Raw genomic sequence first — 19,367 nt, 5'->3', positions numbered from 1 at the left:
AACAAACGCTACCTAAATAAAAACAAAATAGTAGCTTTACTAGATACAGAGCAGATTTATTTCATGCAAGAAATTTGAACTGAATCTTGTGGAGTGGGAAATTTAAAGTGACAGCATTCAGGAATGTCATTTCTGCTATGAAGTAGTAGGTGGGTAATGTCTAATACACAGGCCAGAAGGCATTGCTCTGCAATCTGGCAGTCAATAATTTCTTTAGACTGGAATGAAATGTGGTTTATAGAAGGGAAGAACGGAGCCTACTCCATTGAGAACTGAAGTGGCATCAATGTCCTCTGGATCAACCAGAGGTTTCAGGTAAAATGCTGTAAAATAGTAGTCAGAAATGTAAACAACTCCATATGGACCAAGTCCTCTCCAACACATACTCTTTTTCCTGAAAATGAAACAAAAACAGGTTATTTTAATAGTGTTTGAATAATCAGACAGGGATAAATTCAAAGGGTTATATATTATAAATATCATCATATTTATTTCTTCAGTTCCACCTTGACAGGCCACCAGTTAGTAAGCCTCTGAATTCTCTTACATGTTGAGGCATTCCTCTCTCTTTCCTAAAAAATCTCCCTGGAATACAGAGACAGACTCCTTCTCCTGTCTGTAGTAATCTAAAATGGTAACATCTCACTAATGTTAGTTTCTGAGTTCTTTTTCACACCTTGTTACTTCCCTTATTCCTGCCAATGCCTCCAAAACTTAGTATCATCTTTAAACTCTACCATTGTGTTATTGCTAGAGAATTGAGAAAAGAAATCAGAGGGGCTGGAGCGATAGCAAAGCAGGTAGGGCATTTGCCTTGCACGCGACCGACCCAGGTTCAATTCCCAGTATGCCTTATGGTCCCGTGAGGACCATCTGGAATGATTCCTGAGTGCATGAGCCAGGAGTAACCCCTGTAAATCGCCAGGTGCGACCCAAAAAGAAAAAAAAAAGAAAAGAAGACAGATACCAGAAAGAATGCAAATATCATGCAGTGACATAGAAGTTGCAGTTCCCTCCCAGAGTGGTGAGAACTTCCTTGACACTTCAGATTCTCTGTTGTGACTCCCCACAACTCAAATTTTTGGATTAAGAAACAGCGTGAGCCATACCCAAACTCTTAATTCTAAGTTAAAATGAACAAATAACATAGTTTTCTCCTAAACTTAACAGAAAAACACCTACCAGCAATTTAACTGTGTATCTACTAAAAGTAATAAGTTTTAAAAAAGATAGAATAATCTGCATTCCTCATAAGGGATCAATAAATACCAACATATAAAAAAACAAACTGCAGAGGACAATGCCACAATTACTAAAAAAATACTCAATAGAAATATATCGTGGTATGTTGATTATATTATCACACAAGAATTTCAAATCAGAGGCCAGAATGATAGCATAGCTGGCTGGGCACTTGCCTTGAGCACAGCCAGACTGGATTCCATCTGGGCCATCCCATATGGTCCCCTCGCACCGCCTGGAGTAATTCCTGAGTGCAGAACCAGGAGAAACCCCTGAGCGGCACCCGGTGTGATTCAAAATGCCAAAACAAAAACAAAAACCCGGGGCCGGAGCGATAACACAGCGGGTAGGGCATTTGCCTTGCACGCGGCCGACCTGGGTTCGATCCCCGGCATCCCATATGGTCCCCCAAGCACTGCCAGGAGCAATTCCTGAGTGCAAAGCCAGGAGTAACCCCTGAGCATCGCTGGGTGTGACCCAAAAAGCAATAAAAAAAAAAAAGAATAAAAAGTTTGTGCTAAAAAAAAAATAAATAAAAAAAAATAAAAAAAAACAAAAACCCAAACTTTCAAATCATGTGATACATTCACACTTTGAAAGGAGTATTTTGCAATAGCTCAGAAAAAATGAGAAATATTGATAGAGTCGTTATAGCTATGAAACTTCTTTTGAAAGAACTCTCCAACAAATAATTACTACAAACTATGAAATACACACTGGAAAAGAGTCAAAAGCATGGAGGTTCTGAATTACAGAAAGCACTTGAAAAAGAAAGAGTTCCTGAGTTTTCCATTTTTGTGACTTTATCTGAGGGTAGGTTTAAAAAATTTGTTGTTCATACCCTGACTATAAGACAAAAAAAATCAACATTTTTGGTTTTAGGTCCAGTACTGAAACAAAGGCTGAACACAAAAATAATAAATCCAAGAAAAGAAAGCTCCAAAGAAGAGGAGTGTATAGACTCAAGTAGATTATATTTGCACACTTAAAGGGCTGGTAACCTAAGATTCCTAAGGAGAAGTATAGAGGAAAAAATTTTACCTTAGGAATAAGGTATTCTCTGAACTTAATGTTATGAGTCGCAGCATGAGGCCGGCTCTTGGGGACAATGTAGATATATCTCTGGATTTCATGTATCAAGGCATCCATGTAGGGCATGTTGCTCCTGTCCAGCATTGAAGGACTCCGGTGTCTGCCAATCACATGCTCAATCTCCTCCTTGGATTTAGCTGGGTAAGAGAAAAATTGGCATTTATACAAAAGGGACAAGATTTCACTTTCTTAATCATGCTACATTCTGGTGGAAGATGAGAATTAGGAAAATTATGCTGGCTTGCTCTAAGTCTTAGGTTTTTTCTTTTGTATATTACAAATGAAAGTTTATTAAAACTGAACATGAGAATTGTAAATCTTGGTACTTTAATAAAATATTTTAAAAAATAAAATATAAAACCAAATGTGGAGTTAGTCTTCTTCCTTTCTTACACCAAAGGAAGCTATTCTGTACTTTAAAAAGAAATTATTTTTTGAGTTAACAAAAGATAAACAGTTACAAAGTTGTCCACGATTGGGTTTCAATCTTAACAACGTTCCAGCATCAACCCCTACACCAGTGTACACTTCCCACCAACAATGCCCCCAATTTCCTTCCTCCCACCCCCACCTCATCCTCAGTCTGCCTCTATGGCAGGCACTTTTCTTCTCTTTATCTCTCTCTCACTCTCTCTCTCTCTCTCTCTGAGTCTTGCTAATGGTTTGTCAATCTTGTTCATTTACTTAAAGAACCACCTCTCAGAAAACATGAAGTCATGAAATTTGCATATAAATGGATCAACATGGAAAGTATCATGTTGAGTGAAATGAGTCAGAAAGAAAGAGACAGACATAGAAAGATTGCACTCATATGTGGAATATAATGTAACTGAGAAGTACAAGTTGGCAACGATGCAACTTCTGGCAGATATCCCTCTGGACTTAGTTACTAAAATACTAAAATACAGAAACCCAAAACTGAGAGGCCGCTAAATGTGGTCACTCGACCTCATACCTCTTCATCCTCAGCAATGGAAAACAAATTATCTAATGCTTCTTTTTCAGCAGGTCTGACTTTAGGGGAGAGACTCTCCAAACAATAATAGTGAGTTTTGTTGAAATATTGTATGCAATCAAAGTGAAAGTAAAGTGAAATTTATTAGTTATACAGGCGGGGGGGGCTTAGGGTGGGGGGCTAGGGGCGTGGGGGGGTTAGGGGTGTGGGGGGCGGGGTGGAGCTATACTGGGATTCTTGGTGGTAGAATATGAGCACTGGTGAAGGGATGGGTATTCGAGCATTGTATAACTGAGATTTAAACCTGAAAACTTTGTAACTTTCCACATGGTGACTCAATAAAAAAATAGAAAAAAAAAAAAGAACCACCTCTTGGTTTCATTGGTCTTTCATATAGTTTTTTGGGGTTCCAGATCTAATTTAATTTCTGCTCTATTGTATTATTACCTTCCTCCTGCCTGGTCTGGATTCTTTTGTGGTCATTTTCCAGATCTTAAGCAGAGGATTTAAGTTCTTCATGTGGGCCCTTTCTTCCTTTCTGATAAATATCTGTAGAGCTATATATTTTCCTCTTAACACTGCTTGTGCTGTGTTCCACAAGTTCTGGTAGTCATATCCTCATTCTCATTTATTTACAAGAACTTTTGATTTCGTCTTTGATTTCCTCCAATCTACTGGTTGTTCAGCAGTGAGATGTTTTACTTTCCAGGTATTTGATACTATTCTCTGGTTCCATATGTCACTAAATTCTATTTTCAGTGCATCATGTTCTGGAAAGATAGTTGATATAATTTTTATCTTCTTGATTTTATGGAAATATATTTTATGGTCCAGCATGTGATATATCTTGGAGAATGTTTCATGTGCATTGGAGAAAAATGTGTATTTGACCTTTGGAGGATAAAAAGTCCTATATATACCTACAAGCCACCTCTCCTCCATTTCTTTATTTACAACCAGTATTTCCCATTTTATTAATTTTTAAAATTTTATTGAATCACTGTGAGATAGTTACTAGCTTTAATGTTTGGGTTACCAGAATTTCCTAGTTTTTGTTTTAGTTTTTTCGGTTGTGTCAGTTTTTCTGGGGTTTTTTTCACGTATTTTTTTCCGTTTTACTGTTGTTATTCTATCAAGAGATGATCAAGCTGTGTTGAAGTCTCCAACTACTATTTTTTTACTACCAATGTCTTCCTTGAAGTCTATTAGCAGTTGTTTGAAATATTTTACTGGTCCCTCATTTGGAACATAAATATTAGGAATGTAATTTCTTCCTGATGTGTATATTTCTTGATCATCAATAAATTGCCTTCGCTTTCCTTTCTAACCTTTTTCAGGCTGAAATCTATGTTGTCAGGTACTAATATACCCACCCCAGCCTTCTTGAAATTGTTTGCTTGAAGAATTGTTTTCAGGTCTTTAATATTGAGTCTGTGCTTGCTCTGACTATTCAAACATAGTTCTTATAGGCAGAAGATTATTGGATTCAGTTTTTCAATCCATTTTGCCACTCAATGCCTCTTAATTGGTGTATTTAGGCCATTGACATTGAGAGACATTATTGTCATGGAGTTTTGTGCCATATTTCTGTAGAAAGTAGTTGTGCTTTTGATGTTGTTTTGTCTTAGAGTAGCCTCTTCGGTCCTTCTTTTAAGTTTGGGTTTGAGTGAAGTTCCTGAGCTGTTTATCCATGAAGCAGTGTATCATTCTTCCAAGTATGCGTGAGAATCTAGCCAGATAAAGTATTTTTGGTGAGGCATTCATTTAAATTTTCTAACTATATCCAAGGAGGGTTTCATCTGATAAGTCTGCTATAAATCTAGGGGACACTCCTTTGTACATAATTTCTTTCTTTGATCTAGCAGCTTGCAGTATTGTTTCTCTATCTATGGTATTCATTATTCTGATTAGGGATGTCTTGGAGTTTTTCTTTTACTAGAGTTTCTTTTAGCTGGTAGCCTTCAAGCTCCTTGGATCTGGATGCCTGCATTCTCCAGCTCTGGGAATTTTTCAGCAACAATGTCTTTTACTGTTGCTGCCTCATTGAGGATGCCTCACTGTCCCTATTGGACTCCGGTAATTCCTGTGTTTTGCCTCTTGAATTCATCCCCTGTTTGCAGGCCCTTGAACTATTTTGAGGTCCGTTTCCATCTTTTATTGTTGCCTGGATATTTTCTGCAGCTCATCTTCAGGCTCACTGATTCTGTCTTCAACTGTTGTTACTCTATGTTGAGGGCACCCACTGAGTTTTTTATTTCATCTACCAATTTTGTTTTATTATTGACATTTCTGTTTGTATTTTTCTTGTTTATGTTTTCATTTCTTCCTTTATCTTATTGACTGTCCATTCTATTGTTTCTCTCTCATATTCTCCTATATTTTATTGGATGTCCATTCCACTGTTTCTTTGAACTCATTGATGTCCACATCATTTGTCTCTGATTCTTTATCAGAGAGATTATGAATGCAGGTACTCCTTGTTGAGAGATCAGGGCTATCTTCATCCATTCCTTGTGGTGGGATATGGGGTGTTCTGTGCTGTTTTTCCATGGTGCTTGTGGTGGTCTTGAGTTGGTTCCTTCCAAAATACTATCAGTGTATTCCTGTGACTGCCAGGGAGTACTCTGTGGGAACTCGGTGAGTGGTGATCTCTTCTTTCCCCTTCAAGGTATTTACCTTTCTCTTTGGTGCTACTGGGTCACTTGTGTGAAGCCTCTTGTGCTGATTTGGTACATGTTCTTTGGCCTGAACTCTTATCAAAGATTGGGGTTATATTTTTTATTTGTACTCAGTGTCATTTTTGTGGGTTTGGGAAAAATGTTGATTGGAATTGGGGCTAAGGGCTATTGGCCTAATGTATTAAGAGATTGCCACGTTGCTCTGGGGAGCATTCAGCATAAGAGTCTGAGATGAAGGTGTGGGTCTTATGTTATATGGAAAGGGAGATTAACTGGTAGCCATGTTTGGAGGACGGACTGGGCATTAGTGGCAAAATCAGTGCTCGTTTTCAAATATGTGTGTTTCACCACTGCAGCAGCTGATTAAAAGAATCTTTTTCCTGCCACACTGCCACAGCTAAGTTCGGTCTTCCGCGATGGGATGAGGTACCTGAGCTCCAAAGGAAGGGGGCACCCACCATTGGAGTCACCCTTAAGTTTTATTTTAAAAGGATCATAATTTCCAGTTCTTGGGTATCTTAAATTCAACTAAATATATATTTCATATATAAATGTATATATTATGTATAATGAATTCATTGCATATAATAGATATCATGCAATAAAATGTTACAAAATATACAACTGCAATACATTATGTAATTATGACATGTCTTTATATAATATCCATTATATGATATATTACAATGTATAATAAAATTCTATATATCCTATCTGATATGGAATATGTATATCATATGTAATACATATGATGTGTTGTATATCATATATAGAATGTTAATATATATGATATATGATATGAATTCTATTATAAGCAATCACTTTCACGGTCACTGTCATCCCACTGTTTGTCAATTTGCTCCAGCGGGCACCAGTAATGTCTCCATTGTGAGAGTTGTTGTTACTGTGTTTGGCATATCGGTTATGCCACGGGGAGCTTGGAAGGGTCTTCCGTGTGGGTGAGATACTCTGGTAGCTTGCCAGGATCTCCGAGAGGGACAGAGGAAGAAAACCCAGGTCGGCTGCATGCAAGGAAAACGCCCTACTGCTGTGCTATCACTCCAGCCCATTATAAACAATATATATAAATATGAATTATATGTTGTAAATATGGGCTGGAGCAATAGCACAGCGGTTGGCTTTCAACTTTCAAGCGGCCGACCCGAGGTCAATTCCTCCGCCCCTCTCGGAGAGCCCGGCAAGTTACTGAGAGTATGGAGCCCACACGGCGGAGCCTGGCAAGCTACCCGTGTGTATTGGATATGCCAAAAACAGTAACAATAAGTCTCTCAAAGAGAGACATTACTGGTTCCCGCTCGAAAAAATCGATGAGCAACGGGATGACAGTGACAGTGACAGTTGCTTTTTTTTCAATTGAATCACCATGTGGAAAGTTACATAGCTTTCAGTCTCAAGTCTCCGTTATACAATGCTCAACACCCATCCCATCACCAGTGCGCATTTTCCACCACCAAGAGCCCCAGTATACCTCCCCGCCACCCCACTCCCCACCTGTGTAGTTGATAGATTTCTCTTTACTTTGATTACCTTCATTATTTCAAGAAAAAAATCTCACTATTACATAATGTATGGAGTTTCCCCTCAAAGTCAGACCTGTTGAAAAGGAACCATTTGATAATGTTTTACATTGCTGACAATTAAGAGATTTCTGTGTTTTAGTAACAAAGTCCAGGGTAATTTCTGCCAGAAATTTCATCACTGCAAGCTTTTACTTCCCTTTTGTGGTGCTCATAAAATGCAAAAGCCGAGAGAGAAAAACCCTTCCCTCCTTGCACCTCATAGGGCAGTGGTTCAGGTCACAGTCTAGAGACATTTCTGCGAGTTGCTCATGCCCAAAGTAATTTAGTTGGCCTCTGGAATCAGGGTCGTGCATCAGTGGAAAGGCCACATATGTGTGGCAATGCGCTTAAATCTCAACGGAGGGCGGAGCTGGTACCACCCTCATCCCGGGATCTCCTGAGTGTCCCATTGCTGCCGGCTCATATCTCTTTTTGTGCTCATGAAGTGGTGGTCGCCATGCTGTGCTAAGAAAAGAAGGGCCGAGAGAGAAAAACCCTTCCCTCTTGTGCCGCATGGGGCAGTTCACAGTCTAGAGACATTTCTGCGAGCTGCTGGTGCCCAAAGTAGTTTGGTTGGCCTCTGGGATCATGCTCGTGCAGCAGTGGAAAGCGAGACTATTTTAAGTTGAGGTAACAGTTTTCATATATTGCTTTATATTTATAGCTGTAATTTGGTTAGTTTTATTTCTTTGAAACTTAAACTGTCATTTAAGTATGACAAATAATTACCTAGAAAAACACTTAAAAAAACACTTGAATGAATTTCAGACCTGAGCAGCTTGCTGCAGAAATGGTTCTGGACTTTGCAAGAGGCCACTTTCACCAGGCCACTCCACATGGTAGCAGGTGGAGTCCCTCCGCCTGCCCCCTAGGATTCGCAGTGGCCGCCATATTCTAGAACTCAGCAAAAGCTCCGGGTATATAGCTGTGGTGCTGGCGGTAAAAGCCAGGCCTCATGGCACAGGGGAGGAATCGGCCCCTCTCCTTCCCCCGCCACGATGGGACTCTGAGATGATGCCCACATATGGCTACCATCTATTTAAAGTCCCACACATCTATGATCCAGAGACACACACGAATCTAAAACCCAAGAACTTGCTTTGCTATCTCTCCAGACCAAAATTATTAAAATTTTAGATTTCCTAGAATGCGCAGCTGCGACATTATATTTTATCCATAACAAGCAATACAAAACAAATTGTCTACATTGCCTTTTCAGCAGGTATGAGTGGTGGTGGGACTGGTGTAGACATATCAAATGTAACCAAAGTAGAGAGTACTGTGCAAATTATCTGCCACACAGGCAGGGGAAGGTTTGGAATGGGGAGAGGGGGGACACTGGGGATTTTAATCCCCAGTGGAAAACATGCACTGATGAAAGGATGGCTGTTTGATAATTGTATGATTGAAGCTCAAACATGAAATATCTGTTACTGTACCTCACAGTAAATGAATAAAAAGGGGGAAATAACCACTTGGGTGACTTATTATATGAGGAAAACACAATGAATGTTAAGAAATATTGTTATCCCTTCTTCTTCTTCTTCTTCTTCTTCTTCTTCTTCTTCTTCTTCTTCTTCTTCTTCTTCTTCTTCTTCTTCTTCTTCTTCGTCTTCTTCTTCTTCTTCTTCTTCTTCGTCTGCTTCTGCTTCTTCTGCTTCTTCTTCTTCTTCTTCTTCTTCTTCTTCTTCTTCTTCTTCTTCTTCTTCTTCTTCTTCTTCCCCTTCTTCTTCTTCTTCCCCTTCTTCCTCTTCTTCCTCTTCTTCTTCATCCTCTTCCTCTTCTTCTTCTTCTTCTTCTTCTTCTTCTTCTTCTTCTTCTTCTTCTTCTTCTTCTTCTTCTTCTTCTTCTTCTTCTTCTTCTTCTTCTTCTTCTTCTTCTTCTTCTTCTTCTTCTTCTTCTTCTTCTTCTTCTTCTTTTGCTTTTTGGGTCACACCTGGCTATGCTCAGGGGTTATTCCTGCTTCTGCACTCAGGAATTACTCCTGGCAGTGGAAAGGGGACCATATGGGATGCTGGGAATCAAACCCGGGTCGGCCACATGCCAGGCAAAAGCCCTACATGCTGTGCTATCACTCCAGCACAAAAATATTGTTTTCTCTTAAATTAGCTTAGGGTTTTAGATATGGAAAAAGGTGGTGATGAGTCTGACATCACATAACTACTAACTAAATGAGTTAGAATCTTAAGTCACTGCTATTACAACTATAAGCCAATTTCTCAGTAACATGCTGCCAACCTAGCAATGGAATATAGGAAAATCTGTGACTATAGTTATAAGAATTTTAGTCTTATGATACTCAAATTCAATGATTTTAAATTTTACCTTCTCTTTTTTTTTTGATGCTTTTTATTTTTTTTCAGTTTTTATTGAATCACCATGTGGAAAGTTACAAAGTTCTCAGGTTTATGTCTCAGTTATACAATATTCAAACACCCATCCCTTCACCAGTGCCCATATTCCACCACCAAACCCCCCCGCCCCAGCCCCCCACTCCCAACTGTATAACTGGTGAATTTCACTTCATTTTCTCTTTACCATATTTCAACACAAAACTCACTATTGTTGTTGGAGTTTCTCCCCAAGAAAGACAGCCCTACTACCAAGGAAGCATTTGATAATTAGTTTTCCATTGCTGAGAATGAAGAGATATGTAGCCCCACTGCTCCAAGTACATAACTCTTTTTATTTCCTTTTTGCTTTTCCTTTTATTCCCCCCTCATCCCCCTTCCCGCGCCTCATAGCATAGTGGACGCCAAGTCTCGTTTCTCCCTGAAAATGGGAAACAACCGTGAAAGAGGGATACTTCCTCTTCTTGGCCAGCATGGGGGCTGTTGCTTAGTTCGCAGTCCAGAGAAATGGCTGCTACTTTAATAACCTTCAATATTTCAACAAAAACTCACTGTTATTATTTGGAGTTTCCCCCCCAAGTCAGACCTGTTAAAAAGAAACCGTTTCACATTGCTGACAATTATAGATGTTAAGTTACGCGGACACAGCCGTTTTGGATTTCTGTATAAAGTCCAGCGAAAATTCTGCCAGAAATTGCATAGCCCAGCTCACAGTCCCAGTGCATTGCTGTAAGAAGTCTCTGAAATCAAAGTCTTTACGCGCAGAGGGTCCGTCTGTTTCACTCTCGGCAGCTCAGAATTTATCTGGGATGAGGGCGTGCTGGTTACACCCACTTCCCATGATTCTCTAGGAGCCCCCAGTGTAAAAAAATAGTATACCTCTGGGTTAGGAGTCCTAGAAGATGGCTCCTGCCCTGTGGATGTTGCTGCCGCCACCATTTTCTGTGCAGGAAGACAGGGTGGGGAGAAAAGATCCACCCCCGGGCTACACGAGTTGTAGCCCAGTTCACAGTCCCAGTGCATTGCTGTAAGAAGCTGCGCTGGATGCCCGAATGTGTTAGGCCTCTGGAATCAAAGTCTTTAGGCACAGAAGGTCCGTTTCACTCTCAGCAGCTCCGAATTTAAAACTTTACCTTCTCATATTGAAAGGTTTAGTTTTATCTAGATGAGAATCAATAAATTCAATATCAACTACTATTAAAATCAGAATGAACATAAAATGGCGCAGTAAGGGACAATGTTGGAGAAAAATAAAGAAAAATCATAAACAGATATCATAGATCAAAAAACCCAAGTGGAAAATAAAAATTGAAGTAATAGGGAAGTATGATGAACAAAGAGCTTCTGAAATATTTAAAGATTTGGGGAAAATACACTCAGGTAACATAATAAGCATAGAGGTATAGGAATGAATGAAATTTTTTGGCTGTTTGTTACTTGAAAGTAATACAACTGGATCACATTCCACCATAGCAAGGAAACCAATAGCCTCTGCCATATGAATTTATGATACAATTTCATTTTTGTATGATAATCTAACTTGAATACATACATTGATATGAGGGTGTCCTAATGATGAATGTTTGTTTGTGCAGTGTCTTGGCTGGTAAAGCGTAGAACAGTCAACAGTGTTGACTGCCAATACCTGCCTGGAATTTTATCCTGTGCATTATCCTGATCATACCTGTGATCTCCGGGTACTTCAGTAAGAGCAGGAGTCCATATGTGAGGGTAGTAGTCATTGTCTCTGTTCCCGCAACAAATACAGCCAATATGGTCATGATAAAGTTGGCCATAGTAAATTCAGGTTTTTTATTATGTTTTTCATAAAAATGGTGTGTCAAAATGACTTGATAAATGAATAACTTTGTTTTTTATTTTTATTGTTGTTGTTTTGGCCACATACCATGGTGCTCAGGGCTTACTCCTGCTCTGTGCTTGAGGATCATTTCTGTCAGACTCAGGGACCATATTGAGTCTCAGGGATTGAACCCAGGTTGGTGACATACAAGGCAAATGCACTAGCCACTGCACAAACACTTCAGCCCCTAAATAAATTCTTAAAAGTAATGTAAAACAACTCAATATAGCATCATATTTGATTAATTTTCTTATTTTGAAAACAAAATCAAATATTAGAAAATAAAATAGTTCAAAGTAAAGGGGAATAGTTTTGAAGTTAAGATAGTTTTGAGGTTAACATAACTTCAAAACTACCTTGCCTGCCATAGAGCTACAGAGGCAGGCTTGAGGAAGGAGGTGGCCAGAGGGGAAACTGGGGTCATTAGTGGTGACACACTGGGGATGGGTGTTCGATCATTGTATGACTGAAACCTGCTCATTAACAGCTTTGTAACTATATATCTCATGGTGGCTCAATTAAAAAAATTAGAATTATGAAAGGAAGGGGAAAATACCTTTAAAAAGTTAATTGAAATATAGTAAAGGTGAGACTGGACCAATAGCACAGTGGGTAGGATATTTGTCTTGCAAGCGACCAACCCGGGTTCAATTCCCAGCATCCCACATGGTCCCCTGAGCACCACCAGAAGTGATTCCTGAGTGCAAAGCCAAGAGTAACACCTGAGCATAGCCGGGTGTGAACAAAAAGGCAAATAAATATATATATGTACATATATATATATATATCCCTCAGAAGAAAAAAGTATAGTCGAAATGACATCTACACTTATATGTTCATTGCAATACTGTTTACAATAGCCAGAATCAGGAAAAAACCCGAGTGCTCGAGAACAGATGACTGATAAAAGAAATTTTGGTACATAAAAACCATATGATCATATCAATAAATGCAGACAAAGCATTTGAAAAGATCCAACACCCATTTATGATAAAAAACTCTCACCAAAATGGGTTTTAGAGGAACTTTCCTCAAGACAGTCAAAGCCATCTACCACAAACCTATGGCAAGCATTATCATCAATGGAGAAAAACTAAGAGCCTTTCCTCTAAGATCGGGGACAAGACAAGGCTGCCCACTCTCACTACTTCTCTTTAATATAGTACTGGAAGTATTAGCAATAACCATCAGGCAAGAAAAAGATATTAAGGGGATTCAGATCAAAAAGGAAGAAATCAAGCTCTCACTATTGGCAGACGATATGATACTATACCTAGAGAAGCCTAAAAACTCTAGTACGAAACTCTTAGAAAAAAATTACCCTGTACAGTAAAGTCGCAGGCTATAAAATCAATACCCCAAAATCCATGGCCTTCCTATATGCAAACAATGAGACAGAGGAAAGGGAAATGAAAAAAGCAATCCCGTTCACAATCGTGCCCCAGAAAATCAAATACCTTGGAATCAGCTTAACTAAAGAAGTAAAGGACCTCTACAAAGAAAACTATAAAACGCTACTCCATGAAAAAAAAGAGGACATGAGGAAATGGAAACATATCCCCTGCTCATGGATAGGGAGAATAAACATTGTCAAAATGGCAATACTCCCCAAAGCATTATACATATTCAATGCGATCCCTATAAGGATACCCGTGTCATTCTTCAAAGAAACGAATCAAGCAATCCTGAAATTTATATGGAACAATAAACTTCCACGGATAGCTAAAACAATTCTTGGGAAAAAGATGATGGAGGCATCACCCTCCCCAACCTTAAACTCTACTACAAAGCAGTAACAAATAAAACAGCATGGTACTGGAACAAAGGCAGAGCCGCAGACCAATGGAACAGGGTGGAATATCCCCAAACACAACCTCAAATGTATGATCATCTCATCTTTGATAAGGGAGCAAGAGATGTGAAGTGGAGCAAGGAAAGCCTCTTTAACAAACGGTGCTGGCACAATTGGACAACCACATGCAAAAAAAATGTGCTTAGACCTTGACCTGACACCATGCACAAAAGTCAGATCAAAATGGATTAAAGACCTCAATATCAGACCACAAACCATAAGGTACATTGAAGGCAAGGTCGGCAAAACACTCCACGATATTGAAGATAAAGGTATCTTCAAAGATGACACGGAACTAAGCAATCTAGTAAAAACAGAGATCAACAAATGGGACTACATTAAACTAAAAAGTTTCTGCACCGCAAAAGATACAGTGACCAGAATACAAAGACTATCTACAGAATGGGAAAGGATATTTACACAATACCCATCAGATAAGGGGTTGATATCAAGGGTATATAAAGCACTGGTTGAACTCTACAAGAAGAAAACATCCAACCCCATCAAAAAATGGGGTGAAGAAATGAACAGAAACTTTACCAAGGAAGAGATACGAATGGCCAAAATGCACATGAAAAAGTGCTCTACATCACTAATCATCAGAGAGATGCAGATCAAAACAACTATGAGATACCACCTCACACCACAGAGGCTAGCACATATCCAAAAGAACAAAAGCAACCGCTGTTGGCATGGATGTGGGGAGAAAGGGACCCTTCTACACTGCTGGTGGGAATGCCAACTAGTTCAGCCCTTTTGGAAAACAATATGGATGATTCTCAAAAAATTAGAGGTTGAGCTCCCAATTGACCCAGCAATACCACTGCTGGGAATATATGCCAGAAAAGCCAAAAATTATAGTCGAAATGACATCTGCACTTATATGTTCATCACAGCACTGTTTACAATAGCCAGAATCTGGAAAAAACCCGAGTGCCCTAGAACAGATGACTGGTTAAAGAAACTCTGGTACATCTATACAATGGAATACTATGCAGCTATTAGAAAAAATGAGGTCATGACGTTTGCATATAAGTGGATCAGCATGGAAAGTATCATGCTAAGTTAAATGAGTCAGAAAGAGAGAGACAGACATAGAAAGATTGCACTCATCTGTGGAATATAGAATAATAGACTATAAGACTAACACCCAAGATTAGTATAAATAAGTACCAGGAGGTTGTCTCCATGGCTTGGAGGCTGGTCTCTCATTCTGGGCAACTCAGAGAAGGGAACACCAAGTAAAATGTGGTCGGAGGCCATGCGGGGGAAGGGTGATGCATGCCGAATATAGACTAGAGACTGAACACAATGGCCACTCAACACCTTTATTGCAAACCACAACACCTAATCAGAGAGAGAGATCAAATGGGAATACCCTGCCATAGTGGCAGTGTGGGGTGGGGGGAGACGGGAATGGGGAGGGTGGGAGAGATGCTGGGTTTACTGGTGGTAGAGAATGGGCACTGGTGAAGGGATGGGTTCTTGAACTTTGTATGGGGGAAACATGAGCACAAAAATGTATAAATCTGTAACTGTACCCTCACGTTGATTCACTAATTAAAAATAAATAAATTATCTTTTACAAAAAATAGAATTTGGTACCTATATACAATGGAATACTATGCAGCTGTTAGAAAAAATTAAGTCATGAACTTTGCATATAAGTGGATCAACATGGAAAGTATCATGCTAAGTGAAATGAGTCAGAAAGAGAGAGAGACATAGAAAGATTGCACACATCTGTGGAATATAAAATAACAGAATAGAAGACTAGCACCCAAGAATAGTAGAAATAAGTAACAGGAGTTTGGCTCCATGGCTTGGAGGTTGGCCTCACATGTTAGGGGAAAAGGCAGTTCAGATAGAGAAGGTAACATCAAGTAAGATCTGGTTGGAGGACCCGCTTGGAGGGGAGATGCATGCTGCAAGTAGACTATAGATTGAACATGATGGCCACTCAACACCCCTATTGCAAACCACAACACCCACCTGGAGAGAGGGAACAAAAGGGAATACCCTACCACATAGGTGGGGTGGGGTGGGTGGAGAAGGGATTGGGGGGTGGAAGGGATACTGGGTTTATTGGTGGTGGAGAATGGGAACTGGTGAAGGGATGGCTTCTCGAACATTGTATGAGGGAAACACGAGCACGAAAATGTGTAAATCTGTAACTGTACCCTCCCGGTGATTCACTAGTTAAAAAAAACTAATTAATTAATTAATATATTTAGAGAGAGTAAAGGCTATAAACTTTAAATAAGTTCTTTCTGATTCCTCACTTCCTCACTCTCTAGAGGAAATTTGTCACTCTATAATTTCTCAGAAATATCAAATTAATCAAGTATGTACTGGCAACTCAATTTTCAATTTTATCATCTCTAAATCTCTCATTCAAGTCTCCGAATCACAAACCCTTTCACCCTAAACTAAATCTCTATTTCCAACCTCACGGTCATAATACTCAAACACTGAGATTTAAACCTGAAAACTTTGTAACTTTCCACATGGTGACTCAATAAAAAAATTAAAATGAAAAAAAAAAGCCACCTCATTTACAGTAACAATTAAAATCAATGTAACCTCTTTGGAAACTCTACACATTTTATCACTACTGTTCTAATTTCCTGAACATATTTTATCAGCCAAGTTCATCTAAGCCAGAGTGTCTACCAAACCTAGTACATCTGTAAAGATTTCATAGACTCTTTTCTAAAGATTCCTACTTATTCCTATTTTTCCTCATTTGCTATGTTCTCCATTCAAAAAACTATTTTTATAAAGAATAATAGATTGTCTTGCATTTTTATTGTGTGTGCCTGTTTTGTTGAATGTGTATATTTCAAACTGTTCCCAAATAATGAACCAACTTTGGACCTAAAGAGTAGCTGAAAGGGCTGAAACACATGCCTTGCATGAATGGTTCCCAATTTGCTGTCAGCACATGGCTCCCCAAATACTGCATGATCTCCAGAACATCATTATGTGTGGCCAAGTGGTCCCTAAAGCAGTACAGCATCACTGAAATGAAACTGAACCATCAGGCCCACAAAAACAGGCCTAGTTCCTGAAAATAGCTACCAGTTCACTTGGAGCAGCGTCCCAGTTCCTTAATTACAGGGAGAATCCTCCTCTACTCCCCAAGGGGACAAAAAGACCAGAGGACCAGTTTGATATATGTTCTAAGTGCATATCTGTGCAGACACTTGTTTATAGTTTATTGATATAGGTCATTCTGACTGCAGTGAATCATTATAACATTGTGATTTGGATTTACATTTTCTTAATAATAAGCACTACTGAAAATTTTTTTTAATTTATTCTTTTATTGAATCACCATGTGTAAAGTTACAAAGCTTTCAGATTTAAGTCTCAGTTAAACAATGCTCGAACACCCATCCCTTCACCAGTGCACATATTCCACCACCAAGAATCACAGTATACCTCTACCATCCCCCCACCTCCCCAGCCCCCCACCTTGACTGTGTGACTGGTAAATTTCACTTTACTTTCACTTTACTTTGATTGCATTCAATATTTCAGCAAAAAAAACTCACTATTATTGTTTGGAGTTTCTACCCCAAAGTCGGACCTGCTGAAAAGGAAGCATTTGATAATTTGTTTTCCATTGCTGAGAATGAAGAGATATGAAGTTGAGTGGCCGCAAAGGGGCAACACGGATTTGAATTTCTGTATTTTTGTATTTTAGTAACTAAGTCCAGATAAATTCTGCCAGAAATTGCATCATTACAAGCTCATACCTCTCTGGTACTTTATATTCCACATATGAGGGCAATCTTTCTATGTCTGTCTCATTCTTTCTGACTCATTTCACTCAACATGATACTTTCCACGTTGATCCACATACATGCAAATTTCATGACTTCATCTTTTCTGACAGCTGCATAGTATTCCATTGTGAAGATGTACCAAAGTTTCTTTAACCAGTCATCTGATTTGGAGCACTCTGGTCTTTTCCAGATTGTAGCTATTGAATATACAAAAATCTTAACCCAATTAGAAGGTTGCATCTGTATGTTGTGGTAGTCATTTTTTACTGTATAAATGCTTTCTAAGTTTAAGTTGTCCCATTTATTTAATTTTTGTTTTTGCACCTTGTCTTCAGTGTTGAGTCCCAAAATATATCTCTGGATCAGATGACATTCAATTTGGGCTTGTCATATACGGTATTTATTATGCTGATATTAGTAGAATACTACAGTGTTCCACAAATGGTAACAACATGCTTTTCATTTCTCCTCCTATCTTAGCAGAAATATTATGTAGGTGGCTTGACTATGACTAAAGAAATAAAGACAATAGCTTAGTGACACAAGTGACACAAAACCAGAGAGATTAAGACAGCAGCGATAGGGCACTTCCCTGCACATGGTCAACCCAGGTTCAATCCCTAGCACACTTTATGGTTTTCTGAGTGGCCAGAAATGCTCCCTGAGCACAGAGCTAGGAATAAGCACTGAGCACAGAGCCAGAACTGAGCACTGAATATGACTGGGTGTAGCCCAAAAACCAGTAGCAGCAGCAACAACAACAACAACAAATTATAAATCACCAGACTGAGAAAAACTGAGTAGTACCATGAAAGAGAGGCCACTTTCTAACAGTCCCTTTCATCATGTGAGGTTGAAATAAACTTCTATGAACTTTAGCCCATTGCATTATTGAGGATTTTCTTTCATGTAAAATACAGATTTATCCTCTTTCATCTAATCTAATATTCTAGGCCAATATTTTAGTGAATGTAAAATATTGTACATTCATTCTCCATAAAATAAGAAGAGTTTTTGTTGTGACAAATGTGAAAGACATTAGTGACAAAAGGACTAATAATGAGAAAGGATGTTTAGGTCACAATCTGACACTGTCACTGTCATCCCATTGACCATTGATTTGCTTGACTGGGGCCCAGAACGTCTCCATTCATCCTAACCTTGGGATTTTAGCAGACTCTCTTTACTCGTTCTTCCCAATGGTGCGCATTAGAGGCTCTTCAGGTCAGGAGAATGAGACCCATCATTGTTACTCTATTTGGCATATGAATACAGCACAAGGGAGCTTGTCAGACTCTTTCCTGTGCGTGCAGAAAATTCTTGGTAGCTTGCCAGGTTCTCCAAGAGGGAAAACTAGGCTCTCATGTGTTGCACGGCCGCATTGTGGCCGCACACTTCCAAGATTTTGGTTTTATAGTCTCTGGATGCTCTGGATGTTGGCCATTGATGGGATAACATGGCTCCACGGGAAGACTCTGGGTGTGACTGCCTATCTAGTGAAAATGGAGAATCTGAGTGGAAGAGTCCCAGTCCCAATCTTAGCACTCTGAAAATCTCAGCTCCGAGTCCCAATACCTGGGTTCCTCTGCCGCTTCCTTCATGCATGAGACTTATCTGAGCATATTGAAGTAGGTCACAATATGAACAAATATTTCATATTTTTAACAGTGTCTGCAATTATCCAATTGATCTCATCCTCTCTGACATCTTCCTACGGTATGCCATGTCCACATACCTGGACATCCAGTGGACATTTTCCTTCAAAACCACTTCCTGGTAGTTATAATGTCTGGTACCATATCTCCTTTAAATGTTGACCTGTCTTACTTGATGTGAACAATTGAATAAAAGAAAATCATGCTCACCTTTCTTAAGGATTTGTTGATATCGCTGGTATTTATTTGTAGAATATTTCCAATGACTGGGAGAGGGGTGGGGCCACTTGGAAGTTTTGCTTTGCTGGAC

The 19,367-nt window shown here is 39.2% G+C and overlaps 1 protein-coding gene across 1 annotated transcript; it reads right to left on the bottom strand.

The window, feature by feature from the left end:
- Positions 1 to 213: 213 nt before the first annotated feature.
- LOC105943477 (cytochrome P450 2C21-like) lies at positions 214 to 19,156 on the bottom strand. The gene is made up of 5 exons (XM_055118659.1): positions 19,138 to 19,156; positions 11,583 to 11,747; positions 2,284 to 2,471; positions 2,084 to 2,088; positions 214 to 394 (listed from the first exon to the last, which is right to left on the bottom strand). The coding sequence occupies exons 1-5, from the start codon at positions 19,154 to 19,156 to the stop codon at positions 214 to 216; spliced, it is 558 nt and encodes a 185-aa protein (XP_054974634.1).
- Between the last annotated feature and the right edge of the window lie 211 nt (positions 19,157 to 19,367).

Source organism: Sorex araneus, chromosome 11 (genome assembly GCF_027595985.1).
Source record: "Sorex araneus isolate mSorAra2 chromosome 11, mSorAra2.pri, whole genome shotgun sequence".
Lineage (NCBI taxonomy): Eukaryota > Metazoa > Chordata > Mammalia > Eulipotyphla > Soricidae > Sorex > Sorex araneus.
This window is presented reverse-complemented; position numbering and strand designations above follow the sequence as displayed.

Coding starts and splice junctions, on each gene's coding strand:
- LOC105943477 (XM_055118659.1), bottom strand. Junction 2,472..11,582: donor GAAGTACCCGGAGATCACAG/GTATGATCAGGA, acceptor TCTCTTACCCAG/CTAAATCCAAGGAGGAGATT.